This window comes from Balaenoptera musculus, chromosome 2, assembly GCF_009873245.2.
Source record: "Balaenoptera musculus isolate JJ_BM4_2016_0621 chromosome 2, mBalMus1.pri.v3, whole genome shotgun sequence".
NCBI classification, from domain to species: Eukaryota; Metazoa; Chordata; class Mammalia; order Artiodactyla; family Balaenopteridae; genus Balaenoptera; species Balaenoptera musculus.
In genome coordinates, this window is record NC_045786.1 from 147,581,457 (window position 1) to 147,596,143 (window position 14,687).

The 14,687-nt window shown below is 40.7% G+C and overlaps 2 protein-coding genes across 4 annotated transcripts in view; one reads left to right on the forward strand and one right to left on the reverse strand.

Annotated features, from left to right (window-relative positions):
• Window positions 1-14,687, forward strand: part of BBOF1 (basal body orientation factor 1) — a 39,044-nt gene that overhangs the window by 9,061 nt on the left and 15,296 nt on the right. For all 3 annotated transcript variants that reach the window (XM_036842371.1, XM_036842372.1, XM_036842373.1), the window contains exons 4-5: window positions 4,097-4,240; window positions 13,263-13,343. In XM_036842371.1, the coding sequence (XP_036698266.1) occupies window positions 4,097-4,240; window positions 13,263-13,343 (225 nt within the window). The remainder of the gene's footprint in view (window positions 1-4,096; window positions 4,241-13,262; window positions 13,344-14,687) is intronic.
• LOC118890076 (ubiquitin-associated protein 1-like) lies at window positions 494-2,919 on the reverse strand. Its single transcript, XM_036842374.1, is given in 2 exon segments — window positions 494-2,856; window positions 2,859-2,919. Coding segments are annotated over 2 exon segments (1,500 nt in total). The 3' UTR covers window positions 494-1,417.

Consider the following 14,687-nt stretch of genomic DNA (forward strand, 5'->3'; position numbering starts at 1 on the left):
CTACTACCAACATAAATTAGTGGATACAGTTTAAGATTTGGGGGGGGGGCACTTTTCCCCTTAGGATATATACTGATAGGGATCTACAATCAAATTAACAAGGTTTAAAAATGATTTGAAATAATTCCTTCCTGTGAGGGTATGCCACCAACTCAACAACACATTTTGCTTTTAATTTTAGGAGTTGCTTTAAAAAGTTTAATTTAATGTACAATTATGTAATTATATAATTAGAATTATGTAAAATATTTATATGGTTCCAAAGTAAAATCTATCAAACATGGTATATTCTGAGAAATCTAACTTCTATCCATGTCTCCACAATATACCAGACTATATTGTCAAAATGGATTTTTGTCAACATAGTTAAGAAATGATATTTCAGTGTACTTCAATTTGCATTTCTTTTTTTTTTTTACCTTTTAGATTTTTATTAGTAGTTCTCTCTGAAGAATCAAAATAGTTAGCAAATTACTTTAGCTTCATGAAGACTGTATATCCTTTGTATTTAGATCTTTAATGATGTACAACATAATACAAAACAAACCAAAGAGACTGATTTCTATGACTAGGTGTTATTCATTGTGTCATCCTAGAGCAAGGGGCTGGAGGGAGAGGCTGTTCTCCAGGGAGAATTGAGGGGGAGTTAGTGCTGGGTGACTAAATCACAGCCTCTTTCTTCCCCACTTGATGTGCTGGGAAGGGGCCAATGATTTCTTAAACTGACAACTGTTTTCTAGAGCAGGGGGCTCTAAACTCTGGGGTAGCAGAAGACTGTGGTCCAAACCAGGCCAAAAGAAACAGTCTGGGGCAGGGAAGTATGGTAACTGCCTGGCAGAAAAGGCAAACTCAGGGCCCCAAGGGGAAAAGGGCATTCTTTGCACCTCAGAGACATTGCAGAACCAGTGTAACACTAAGTGACGTCGTTAAAAGGGGAAAAAAACAAAACCCTGGAAGAACCTTTCAATTGCACTCAACTTGGATTAGAGGTCAGTCCACCCTTGCAGAGAAGGGAAACATCTAGCCCCAAAGCGGCACTGAGTCTGGCCCTCCCGCCTCCTTCTCCCCAATTCCTTTTGGCAGCTGGGCCAGGTTTTGGCTGAGGCCATACAGACCCCAGAAAGACCAGAGAAGTCTCTCTGGATGGCCAAGGTGGGAAGGACACTTCTCAGAATACAAATACTTTTACTATGGAAGGAGCCAGGACAGTTCTGGGGGCATTTGCATGCCCAAATCTTCCCCACTTTCTCCCCAGCTCAGGACCTAGGCTCATAGAGACTTGGCAAGCACAGTCTCTACACCTGACCTTCCACCCCCAAAAGAAAATCCGGAAGTGTGCCCCTTCTTCCCCACAGGTGGTCTCCTCAGGGCCTTTGGCAGCGGGGGCTCCGTGGCAGGGCCTAGGCAGGGCCTGGTCTCAGCTGGCTCCCGCCTGAGCCATGAGGTCTTCCAAAGCAGTGTCCTGGTCACTGTTGTGTAATAGCAGAACTTCCTTAATATCTTTCAGTTCAAAGCCCATTTCCTTAAATTTGCTCATTAACTGAAGAAACTCCATCATCTTTTACTCTGAACACTGCTGCATTTCCAGAGCCTCTTCCACTAAAAGAGGGTCAAAGCCCTTCTCACAGAGCTGTCCATGTGCAAAGAGATAGTCGAGAATCTGCTCAATATTCTCTCCTTTCTTCTTCATGGCTTTCAAGACACACTCATATGAGTAGCCCATGTTGATCACCGTCTCCACACATTGCCGCTCACTGGGGGACAGCGTCTGCAGTTCAGAATAAGCCTGGGGACAGCTGGGAGTGTTGGGCACTTGTGACATTGAGGAATTAGGAGGTGTGACCTTGGGACAGGTATTTGGAGATGATGATTCTTCTGTGCACACAGACAAGACAGAGAGGGAAGGCATCTGGGAATGGGTCAGGGTTGGCACCTCTGTGCCACTGTCCAAGTTCAAAGCTGAAAACCCAAGAGTATGATGCCCATTGAGCTCACTGGCACTGCTTTGGGTGGAAGGCTTTAGGGAATTCCGGAATGTGCCACTGCAGAGGCAGAATGTGCTGTGGAAAGTGCTTGCCATCTTGGCTGTCTTCTGACTGCTGTCATCAGAGTCAAGTTTGGGGAAGGACAGGGACTTGATATTGCTTACTGCAGGGATGGGGGGGAGGGACACTTTGGAAGACAGTGACATCTTTTCACAGTTGCCCAACTGTGGTAAGGTTATAAAGCCATTGGGTTTGTTAAGAGGCTTGAAATCTAGGGTTGCCTGCTCTAGGGATGCCAGGACCTCCTCATCCTGTAACACAGACCCAGAGCCACCTCTAGGCAAGTTACTGTCCAATAACTGGGCCATAATGGGTCCACTGGTTCCTACCCGAATGTTTCTCAGCTCTTCCTTCTCATCAATAGTTTTTAACTCCAGATTATCAAACGGGTCTTCTTCACACTCAAAGTCAGCAGGATTGAAATCTGCCTTTGTGTGGGGTGGGCTGAGAACTTTCTGTCTTGTGACACTGCTGCTGACCCGAGTCAGGGTGATGTTATGCTGTAAGCTGGCAAGGATGGGGTTGATAGGAGGTGGTATAGTGGCTGTACTGTGAGTCTTGGAGAAGCTCATTTTGCTGTCACCCTCTGGGCCACTCTTAGAATTCACTTTAGTTTCTGCTTCCTCAGCCTTGAGCTCTGCTTCCCACTGGGCTTCTTGGATTTTCTTAATATCTTCAGCCCACTCAATGGTTTTCTTTTTCAAAGAGAAGCCATTCTGTACCTCTCTGACAACCCGCAAACAGTCAGGCAAGGAGAAGCCAATAGGTAGACCAACTTTAGCTGGTGTTTTGAATTTGTCTCCTATCTTAATGGGACATCATCAAGGTAACTGAAAGTCCCATGAAAATCTGCACCCAACTTCTTAGAAGCCATTTAGAACCTGAACGCTGCCGCTGCTGTTCCAGAAGCTGAAAGGTGCTGCCGCCGACTGGCCTCCCAGGCTCGGTCCCCGCTGAGCTCCTGATGGCGCCTAGGGAGAGCGAACACCACCACCTCCAACTCTGCCCTCCCCAGGCCAGGCCGTCACTGTAGCCACCGCCAGGGCCACAGCCGCCATGTTGAAGCCCCACTTCCCTCCTCCTTCCTGCATTTCTCTTATTATGAGCTAGGTTGAGCATTTTTGCATGTGGTTGAGAGTCATTTGTATTTCTTTTGATAGCCCTTGTTCATGTTTTAATTGTGTTATTGGGCCTTTTTCTCCTCTATTTCCCTCTTTTTTTTTCTCCTTACCCTCTCCTTCTCTTCCCTTTCTCCTCCTCTCTCTTTTTTTTCTCCTCCTCTGTCTCCCCCTTTCCTTCCTCCTTCTCCCACCTTCTTCCTTCTTTATTTATAAGAGATATTGGCCCTCCCTTTGTCTCTTAGCTTACTAATTTTAATTTAGGATCAGGGATGTTACTTATTTTTCTTACAGGTTAAAGATTTGTTCAGTCTTCTCATAACTCTTTTATTTTTTTTTATAAATTTATTTATTTATTTTTTATTTTTGGCTGTGTTGGATCTTTGTTGCTGCACACAGGCTTTCTCTAGTTGCGGCAAGCAGGGGCTACTCTTCATTGCAGTGCGTGGGCTTCTCATTGCGGTGGTTTCTCTTGTTGCGGAGCACGGGCTCTAGGTACATGGGCTTCAGTAGTTGTGGCACGTGGGCTCAGTAGTTGTGGCTCTCCCACGCTCTAAAGTGCAGGCTCAGTAGTTGTGGCACACGGGCTTAGTTGCTCCGCGGCATGTGGGATCTTCCCGGACCAGGGCTCGAACCTGTGTCCCCTGCACTGGCAGGCAGATTCTTAACCACTGCGCCAACAGGGAAGTCCCTCATACCTCTTTTAAATAAATATCTACATTTTCTATACAAGATCAGCTCATTTTAGAATTTTTTCCTTATTCAAGGTACTTGGTCTCTTTTAATAAAAATTAAAACTTTATGCAAAAGCAAAAATAAAAAGGGAACAATTTCTTCAAGATAGACAAATGGCTTAAGGCTTCATATGGAACAGGACTCTGTGTGACCTCTGTTCTTTTTCCTAACTCATTTACCTTTTTTTTTTGCCTACAGGAACAAAAATATACTGTACAAATAAGTGAGCTGGAGGGACAGTTCCATCAAAAAGCCAGAGAAATTGGCATGATTCAGACAGAGCTCAAAACAATAAAACAATTCCAGAAGAGAAAAATCCAAGTAGAGAAAGAATTAGATGATGTAAGTTTCTTTCTTTCTTCCTTTTTTTTTTTTAAAGGTGATTAGAATTAACTATATATGTCTGCAAAGGCCTTCATAGAAATTTACTCCTGTGAGATAGTAAAGGACTCCCTTTGACATTTTAGAGATTATTTGAGAGAAACAGGGAAGACATATCAGTGTAGGACTGGACGCAAAAAGTCTTGATGGTTAGACTTTTCTTTTTCTAAGCTTTGATTTCTTTGTGAATTCACCAGATCTTAGCCAACACACCCACTCACATTTATCAGCAGTTAAACCTTTGGAACTACAGATCCAGAAAAACATTAGGGGCAAAGTAGCAAAGTCCTAAAGGAAAATATGTTTAGACTGACAAATGATAATTTTAGAAAAATTTAAGACACTCTGTGTAGGGGTGGATGTGGTGAGGAAAACTGAGTACTTTCAGAAAGTTTCTCTGACCTTGCAGCTCTTTCCATTCCCTCAGTTCAGAATATAGTTCTATTGCATTAATGACAATGCAATAAATGGCACAGATGAGGGCTGGGCACAAGTAGCTGAAATCAGCTTTGTGGTTTTGGGCAAATTACTTACCCTCTCTATACCTAGGTTTCCTCATCTGTAAAATGGGGGTGATAAGAGTTACTGGCTTATAGGGTTGTTATAAGTCTTAAATGAGTTCATATATGTAAAGTGCTTAAAATAGTGAGAATTAACAGTGGTGTGTAGCTCTCTGCAAAAAAAGTCCTCATTTGTAGCATTTGCTGATTTCCTTGGTGTAAATACTTATGTTGTGGCCAGTTTCAAGCTACCAATGCTTTTACAATGTGCTAGCAAAATTCCTGGTATGAGCCAGCTCTAACACGCAACTGCTGCTATTATTAGTAATAGTAACAGAAGTAGTATTGACACCTAAGATAGCCATACACCATGTGGTATAGGGGCTAAAAGTTGGTGCTTTGAAGTCATACTGCTAGAGTGTAAATACTGTCTTTACTACTTGGGTATCTTGTTAAGTTTCCTCATCTGTAACATGGAGGTGAGAACAATAGTACCAATTTCAAAGGGTAATCGTGAAGACTAAATGAAATACAGGTTCCCCTCGCTATCTGAAAGTAGTTCCTATGAAACCTTTCCTAAGCTGAAGAAGCAATTACCATAGGACACACCTTGCTAACAGAAGCGCAAAATCAAGATAAAGCACAGATGCTCACAGACATAGTTCAAAGCTATGGCAGCCTGACGCTGAGTATAGTTCCCAGGGAAGGAGTTTGGCGGTGCCACTCCCCTCGTTGCTAAGGGTGCGCTTTGCCTCAGTAACACCGCTCGCTGCTGAACACTATTTTTTTGCTTTTCGCCTTTTTTTCATAAAAGTGAAAATTCTCTCTGGATTACTTTCGGTTAGCGAAAACAGGTACTAATGTAGATTTTTTGTAAAAGCAGAGTGGTGTAAAGCGAACTTTCAAAAAAGTGGGGAATACCTGTAATCTGTTTTACTGTAAATGCTTAGCACTGTATGATAAAGATTACCTGCTGTTGCTGATCCTGCTACTATTATTACTGCACATTAGACTCCTAAGAACTTGCCAGTCTTATAACCGGTAGTTTGTACCCTTTGACCAACATCTCCCCATTTCCCCCTCCCCCCAGCCCAGGTAACCACCACTCTGAGTTCAACATTTTTTTTGGCGGGTCCCTGGGGCTTGTGGGATCTTAGTTCCCCGACCAGGGTTTGAACCTGGGCCCTAGGCAATGAGACCTCTGAGTCCTAACCACTGGACCACCAGGAAATTCCAAATGTGGACGTATTTGAAATTCACTACACCACCGCAGTACAAAGTACACACTACTGCAGGAATAATCTTAAAATATCACAGTTCTGATGATGTTCTGGTCACTTCCCTCAAGAATCTTCTTTAGTAATAGACTCACAGACTTAGAGAACGAACTTATGGTTACCGGGGGGATGGGTGGGGGGAAGGGATAGTTAGGGAGTTTGGGATTGACATGTACACACTGCTAACCAACAAGGGGGGAAATCTTCTTTAGTGAAGAAGATTATAAACAATCTTCTCTATTGTAAACAGAATATTGTCCAGACACCTTAGCGTGAAAATCAAGACCCTACACCTACTTTAGAACATATTATTTCCTTTTCCTACACTTTCCCATACACACCACTTTTAATCCACCCAACCCGGATACTCCCTGAAGTCTTTTCTGCCTTTCTTTGTTTACGCTGTTTCTTCTATCTGGAATATACTCCTGATAGAGCTCTGTCCATTAAAATTTTACCTATTCTTCAGAGGCTCAGATCAAATGCGTATTCTCCATGAGGACTTCCTCAGTGTGCTGTTTAAAAGTAATAATTTTCTTCTTGCCATTTGTGACAATTTGGACAAAACTTGAGGGCGTTATGCTAAGTGAAATAAGTCAGACAGAGAAAGACAAATACTGTGCGATAAAACTTATATGTGGAATCTAAAAAAAGCTGAGGGACTTCCCTGGTGGCGCAGTGGTTAAGAATCCGCCTACCAATGCAGGGGATGCGGGTTCAAGCCCTGGTCCAGGAAGATCCCACATGCCGCGGAGCAACTAAGCCCGTGTGCCACAACTACTGAGCCTGCACTCTAGAGCCCACGAGCCACAACTGCTGAGCCCTCATGCCACAACTACTGAAGTCTGCACGCCTAGAGCCTGTGCTTTGCAACAAGAGAAGACAGCACAATGAGAAGCCTGCACACCACAACAATGAGTAGCCCCCGTTCGCCACAACTAGAGAAAGTCTGTGCACAGCAAAGCAACGAAGACCCAACACAACCAAAAATAAATAAAATAAAATAAATAAATTTATTAAAATAAATAAATAGATAAATAATTTAAAAAGCTGAACTTTGGGAATTCCCTGGTGGTCCTTGGTTAGGACTTGTTACTTTCACTGCGGTGGCGCAGCTTCAATCCCTGGTCTGTGGATCACACAAGCAGTGTGATGCGGCCAAAAAATCCCACGCTGAACTCAGAGTGGTTACCTGGGCTGGGGGGAGGAGGAATGGGGAGATGTTGGTCAAAGGGTACAAACTGCCAGTTATAACACTGACAATTTCTTAGGAATCTAATGTACAGCATGGTGATTATAACTAATAATACTGTATGACATACTTGAAAGTTGCTAAGAGAGTAGATCTTAAATGTTCTTGCTACAGAAAAAGAAATGGTAGTTTTTTGTGACATGATGGAGGTGTTAGCTAACACTATGGTAGTAATCATTTTGCAATATAGTGTATCAAATTAACACATTGTACACCTTAAATTTACACAATGTTATAGATCAATTATATTTCAATTAAGCTAGAAAAAAGAGAAAAAAATTTTAAAAGATGATTAGCAAAAAAGTAATCTTTTCGTATGTTTCCATAGCATTTTGTATTTCTTTTATACCACTTAGCCCATTCTATCTTGATATTATATTTATTATTTGTCTTATCTCCCCTGATAGATTGTAAATTTTTTGAGGCATGAACAGTACTGTGCTTTGTATTCGTTGAAGGACAAGATACACAGTAATGCTCAATAAATCTATGTTAAATGCTGAGTGGGTCTTTTATTAAAAATGTAATTGAAGGAATATCAAGTTTTCCACTAACTAAATGGGAAGAATCCTTTCACAATGTATATGTATATCAAATCATCATGATGTACACTTGAACTATCATACATTTTATTTGTCTACAATTCCTCAATAAAGCTGAAAAGTTTCTAGAAAGAATATCTAGTTTTGTTTTATATGAAAATGCTGCAGAATGAATCAAGTTAAGTTCATTAACTTTTCAGGAACTTTAAAATAGCCATCCTAGGTGTAGGTATACATTCTGAATCAAAGTGAATTAGGAACTAGTTGTTAAGGAAACACTCCCATTTACCATTGCAACAAAAATAATAAAATACCTAGGGATAAGCCTACCCAAGTAGACAAAAGACCTGTATGCAGAAAACTATAAGACACTGATGAAAGAAATTAAAGATGATACCAACAGATGGAGAGATATACCATGTTCTTGAATTAGAAGAATCAACATTGTGAAAATGACTCTACTACCCAAAGCAATCTACAGATTCAATGCAATACCTATCAAACTACCAATGGCCTTTTTCACAGAACTAGAATAAAAAATTTCACAATTTGTATGGAAACACAAAAGACCCCAAATAGCCAAAGCAATCTTGAGAAAGAAAAACGGAGCTGGAGGAATCAGGCTCCCTGACTTCAGACTATACTACAAAGCTACAGTAATCAAGACAGTATAGTACTGATACAAAAACAGAAATATATATCAATGGAACAGGGTGGAAAACCCAGAGATAACCCACACACACATGGTCACCTTATCTTTGATAAAGGAGGCAAGAATATACAATGGATAAAAGACAGCCTCTTCAATAAGTGGTGCTGAGAAAACTGGACAGCTACATGTAAAAGAATGAAATTAGAACACTTCCTAACACCATACACAAAAATAAACTCAAAATGGATTAAAGACCTAAATGTAAGGCCAGACACTATAAAACTCTTAGAGGAAAACATAGGCAGAACACTCTATGTGTTCTGCAAGCAAGATCACAGCAAGATCCTTTTTGACCCACCTCCTAGAGTAATGAAAATAAAAACAAAAATAAACAAATGGGACCTAATGAAATTTAAAAGCTTTTGCACAGCAAAGGAAACCATAAACAAGACGAAAAGACAACCCTCAGAATGGGAGAAAATATTTGCCAACGAAGCAGCTGACAAAGGATTAATCTCCAAAATATACAAGCAGCTCGTGCAGCTCAATATCAAAAAAACAAACAACCCAATCCAAAAATGGGCAGAAGACCTGAATAGACATTTCTCCAAGGAAGATATACAGATTGCCAACAAACACATGAAAGGATGCTCAACATCACTAATCATTAGAGAAATGCAAATCAAAACTACAGTGAGGGGGCTTCCCTGGTGGTGCAGTGGTTGAGAGTCTGCCTGCCATTGCGGGGGACGCGGGTTCGAGCCCTGGTCTGGGAAGATCCCACATGCCGCGGAGCAACTGGGCCCGTGAGCCACAATTACTGAGCCTGCGCATCTGGAGCCTGTGCTCCGCCGCAAGAGAGGCCGCGATAGTGAGAGGCCTGTGCACTGCAATGAAGAGTGGCTCCCGCTTGCCACAACTAGAGAAAGCCCTTGCACAGAAATGAAGACCCAACACAGCCATAAAAAAAAAAACAAAAGAACAAAACAAAACAAAAAAAACCCAGAAAAAAACCCCAAAAAAACCTACAGTGAGGTATCACCTCACACCAGTCAGAATGGCCATCATCAAAAAATCTACAAGCAATAAATGCTAGAGAGGGTGTGGAGAAAAGGGAACCCTCTTGCACTGTTGGTGGGAATGTAAATTGATACAGCCACTAGGGAGAACAGTATGGAGTTTCCTTAAAAAACTAAAAATAGACTACCATACGACCCAGCTATCCCACTACTGGGCATATACCCTGAGAAAATCATAATTCAAAAAGAGTCATGTACCACAATGTTCATTGCAGCACTATTTACAATAGCCAGGACATGGAAGCAACCTAAGTGTCCATCAACAGATGAATGGATAAAGAAGATGTGGCACATATATACAATGGAATATTACTCAGCCATAAAAAGAAACGAAATTAAGTTATTTGTAGAGAGGTGGATGGACCTAGAGTCTGTCATGCAGAGTGAAGTAAGTCAGAAAGAGAAAAGCAAATACCGTATGCTAACACATATATAAGGAATCTAAAAAAAAAAAAAAAAAAAGGTTCTGATGAACCTAGGGGCAGGACAGGGATAAAGATGCAGACACAGAGAATGGACTTGAGGACACGGGGAGGGGGAAGGGTAAGCTGGGACGAAGTGAGAGAGTAACACTGACATATATACACTACCAAATGTAAAACAGATAGCTAGTGGGAAGCAGCCACATAGCACAGGGAGATCAGCTCTGTGCTTTGTGACCACCTAGAGGGGTGGGATAGGGAGGGTGGGAGGGAGGCTCAAGAGGAAGGGGTTATGAGTATATGGGAATATATGTATACATATAGCTGATTCACTTTGTGATACAGCAGAAACTAACACAACATTGTAAAGCAATTATACTCCAATAAAGATGTTAAAAAAAAAAAAAAAAGAACTAGTTGTGCATATTCTATTGCGCCTTGGTGTGATTTTTTTTTAAAGAACAATGTTGCCACCTGGTGGAGAAATAAATTGCAGCCCTTTCAAAGAGGGGTGGTGGGCCGGGAAAACTTAAAATATAAAGGCAAAAGATACTGGCTAATGGGAAAAAATAAGATGGTTCTGTGGAATCCCAAATATGGAAGAATTAAGGCAGGTGTGGGGCCCATGAATTTTAAAAAAGGGAGGAAAATTAATTATACTGTGCCTATAGGATTCATTATACAAATTTAAAAGAGGCCAATTAAGTTTAGCTTATCAAAAGGTATTCAAAGCATAAATTTAAAGAAAAAATTATTTCCATTACGTGATTAACAAAAGGAGCATACATTGGTAGGTTGCAATTAATATTTTTAAAATAATTTTTTTTAGTCTTTCTTCTTTTGACAAAGTGATAATACCCATTTCAGCAAATTTAGCTGATAAAAGAAAATGAAAAACCCTCCCCTCACAACTACATAACTTAAAGATAACCATTGTTAATATTTTGGTATATTGTCTTTACTTTTTCCACCTCTGCTATGTATAAGTATATATATATATATATGTATATATATATATATGTATTTTTTAACAAGATCTAGTAGCAGTAGGTCTCTTTTTTTTTTTAAGTTTAATTTTTAAAATTTATTTATGGCTGTGTTGGGTCTTCGTTTCTGTGCGAGGGCTTTCTCTAGTTGCGGCAAGTGGGGGCCACTCCTCATCGCGGTGCGCGGGCCTCTCATTGTCGCGGCCTCTCTTGTTGTGGAGCACAGGCTCCAGACGCGCAGGCTCAGTAATTGTGGCTCACGGTCCTAGTTGCTCCGCGGCACGTGGGCTCCTCCCAGACCAGGACTCGAACCCATGTCCCCTGCACTGGCAGGCAGATTCTCAACCACTGCACCACCAGGGAAGCCCCTGTATAAGTATATTTTAAAGTATCTACAATATATGCTATTTTTACAAAAATGAGGTTATGATGTACAAATTGTTTGTTAACCTGATTTTTTGACTTTACATATTGTGAACATTTTTCAATGCCATTATGTATTTTTCTATAAAACCCTTTGACTAGATGCATGGAATTTCACTGGGTAGATATATCATGATTTACTAGTCGGTCCCTTGCTGTTGGACATTTGGACTTTTTTCTAATTTTTCACTATTATAAACTGAGGAACATCTAAGTAACAAAGTATTTTTCTATATTTTTAATTAGTTTTTAGGATAACTTCTTAGAAGTTATAGTGAAATTTATAGGTTAAATTAGAACGTGAACTTTTAAGGTTTTTCATATACATTGCCTAATTATCTTTCAAAAGATTTATTTATTAATTTATAGATTTTTGGGGAGCCCAATGGCAATTGAAAGGTCCACCCCCCCATCCCACTGGGATGGTAGACATTACCACAAACTTATATATTGACATTAATTTTGAAGTCTTTGACAATATGAGGCCATTTTTTAAAAATTGTGTAAAAAATACAGGAAGAGGGCTTCCCTGGTGGCGCAGTGGTTGAGAATCTGCCTGTCAATGCAGGGGACACGGGTTTGAGCCCTGGTCTGGGAAGATCCCACATGCCGCAGAGCAGCTAGGCCCGTGAGCCACAACTACTGAGCCTGCGCATCTGGAGCCTGTGCTCCGCAACAAGAGAGGCCGCGACAGTGAGAGGCCCGCGCACCGCGATGAAGAGTGGCCCCCACTTGCCACAACTAGAGAAAGCCCTCGCACAGAAACGAAGACCCAACACAGCCATAAATAAATAAATAAATAAATAAAAATTAAAAAAAAAATACAGGAAGAAAGAAGAACATCTGAAATCATATGATATGGATCAAATGGAGATTTAATGCTGTTAGGAGAGAGATCACAGTAAGGAAAATTGTGAAGTATAAGGGAGGACAATGTTAGACATAAAATAACTAACCTCTGTATTAAATGGTTACTATTCTAAATATTTTATGTGTATTATTTGTTATTTAATCTTTGTCACACCTCTCTGAGAATAGCTACTATTATTATCCTCTTTTTACCCTTAGAGAAGATGAGTGATTTGTCCAAACAGCTGGTAAGAGAGGTAACAGTTGAACTCTGGTCTGTGTGATGGAAAGATCTTCTCTACTGCCTTTTCTTGTGGCATGAATATTAGATTGAGTGTGCCGATTTCAGTCTGATTGGCTCTTGCCAGTATATATAGCCTTCAGGATCATAGCTTTAAGTTAGCTCAATTCTCTTTGCCTAGAAGAATTTTATGTCCTTTTTATTCTATGTAGTTTTAGAGGATAGAAGGATCTGTCTATGGGAATCACAGGGAGATACTTTTTAGATTGATACTAGGAAGAATTTTCTAAAAATGGGAACTCTTAAAAGGGCAGCCTAGTGAATTAATAGGATTTGATTAGTGATACTTCTGTCTCTAGATATTTTTCTCATAGAAGAGATTCCTATATTAAGTGGGAGGTTTGTATAGTCTGACTCCTAAGATTCCTGGTAATTCTAAAATATTATGATTCTGTGAGTCCACACATTTAAAATGAAGATATTTGGGGGGGGAAATGAGTATGATAATAACTTATCTGAATGTTCTGAAAACTGTTATTCATGAAAAGCTTTTTAGAAACTCAATACTGATCTAGTAAATCTATAGACGATTATTAGAAGTATGGTACTCAGAGGGAGGGCATGGAGTTTTTCTGTGTGTTCAGGATTAAGAGGTAATGTATAACAGAAAATATTTCTTGACTGTGAATTTTCTACGAATATGCCCCAATCCACCCCATTTCCTACTGACCACTCTTTTTTTTCGTTATTTTAATTTTAGCTGAAGGAGGACTTAAGGAACACAGAGCAGAAACATCAGGAGACTCTTAGGAGACTGGAAGGCAGGTTTTTGGAAGAAAAGGTACAGCATATTTGCATTAATAAATAAATATTTTGTGTACTAGAATGACGTAAGTATATTTATATGTATTCTGAGACATCAGCTTTTCATTTGGTATCTTATTAGAAGATTATCTTTTCCCCCCCTCTTAGTTAGAGATTCTTGAAATCCTCAAGAGAGATTGTCATCTGACCAAGGCTTCAGGACACATCCCCCCACCCCAGCTTGGTGTCTCCTGGTGGAACTAAAGCTCCATGTACCACTTTTTGTAGGGGAGATGGGATTAGAGAGGTTGCTCTGATACACGTGAGGGTCTTCCCTTAGTCAAGCCAACTAAGGATGTTAATAAAAGGGGCTCAGGACTTCCCTGGTGGTGCAGTGGTGTAGAATCCGCCTACCAGTGCAGGGGACACGGGTTCGAACCCTGGTCCAGGAAGATCCCACATGCCGTGGAGCAACTAAGCCCATGCACCACAACTACTGAGCCTGCGCTCTAAAGCCCGCGAGCCACAATTACTGAAGCCCGTGTGCCTTGAGCCCGTGCTCTGCAACAAGAGAAGCCACCGCAGTGAGAAGCCCGCGCACCACAACAAAGAGTGGCCCCCGTGTGCGCAGCAACGAAGACCCAAAGCAGCCATAAATAAATAAATAAATAAATAAATAAATAAATAAATAAATAAATAAATAAATAAAAAGGGGGCTCAAAAATGTTCCTTAGCACATCACAAACTTCCACATTTCTCTGTGCTTCTAAAGTTAATTCTCAGAGTCCCCCTGGTTTATCTTTAATTCTTTCAATTTTTTCTTTAAATTTTCATCCTTAGGAAAGAAATGAATAAATTTTTTCACAAATTGGTGGGAATGTAGGGAAGTGAGGGTGAGGCAAATAAGTACTCATCTCAGGTTTATATAAAAGGATTGCTTTCAAAAGTGGCTCTAGGTTTCCAGTTTGTGTATTGAATAACCTGGGAGTGGGGCAGGAGCAGTATCTAGATGCTTTCCCTCTCAGGCACTTCCTGGCACTGCTAGGAGTGGAAGTGCTCAGGAACGGGCTGCTCTCAGCTGCCTCTTTCCTCACTCCACCCTACACTGGATCTCTCTCCTACTTGGTGTAACATTCCACAAACAAATGTTAGAAGTGCTTGGTCAGTTTACAGATTACTTGAATGACAGTGCTTATATAAATAGGATTTTTATGTCTAGAAGTAGGTGGCTGCTGGCCTTTCCCTCATAATTGCAAGATGGTTAATGCAGCTCTGAGAGTCATCTCTCTTAGGGTGGGAAGAAGGGAGGCTCCATCTGTATCTGTCCCTTTTATCTGGAAACCATAAAACTTTCCTCAGAAGCTCCTAGCAGATTTCTTCT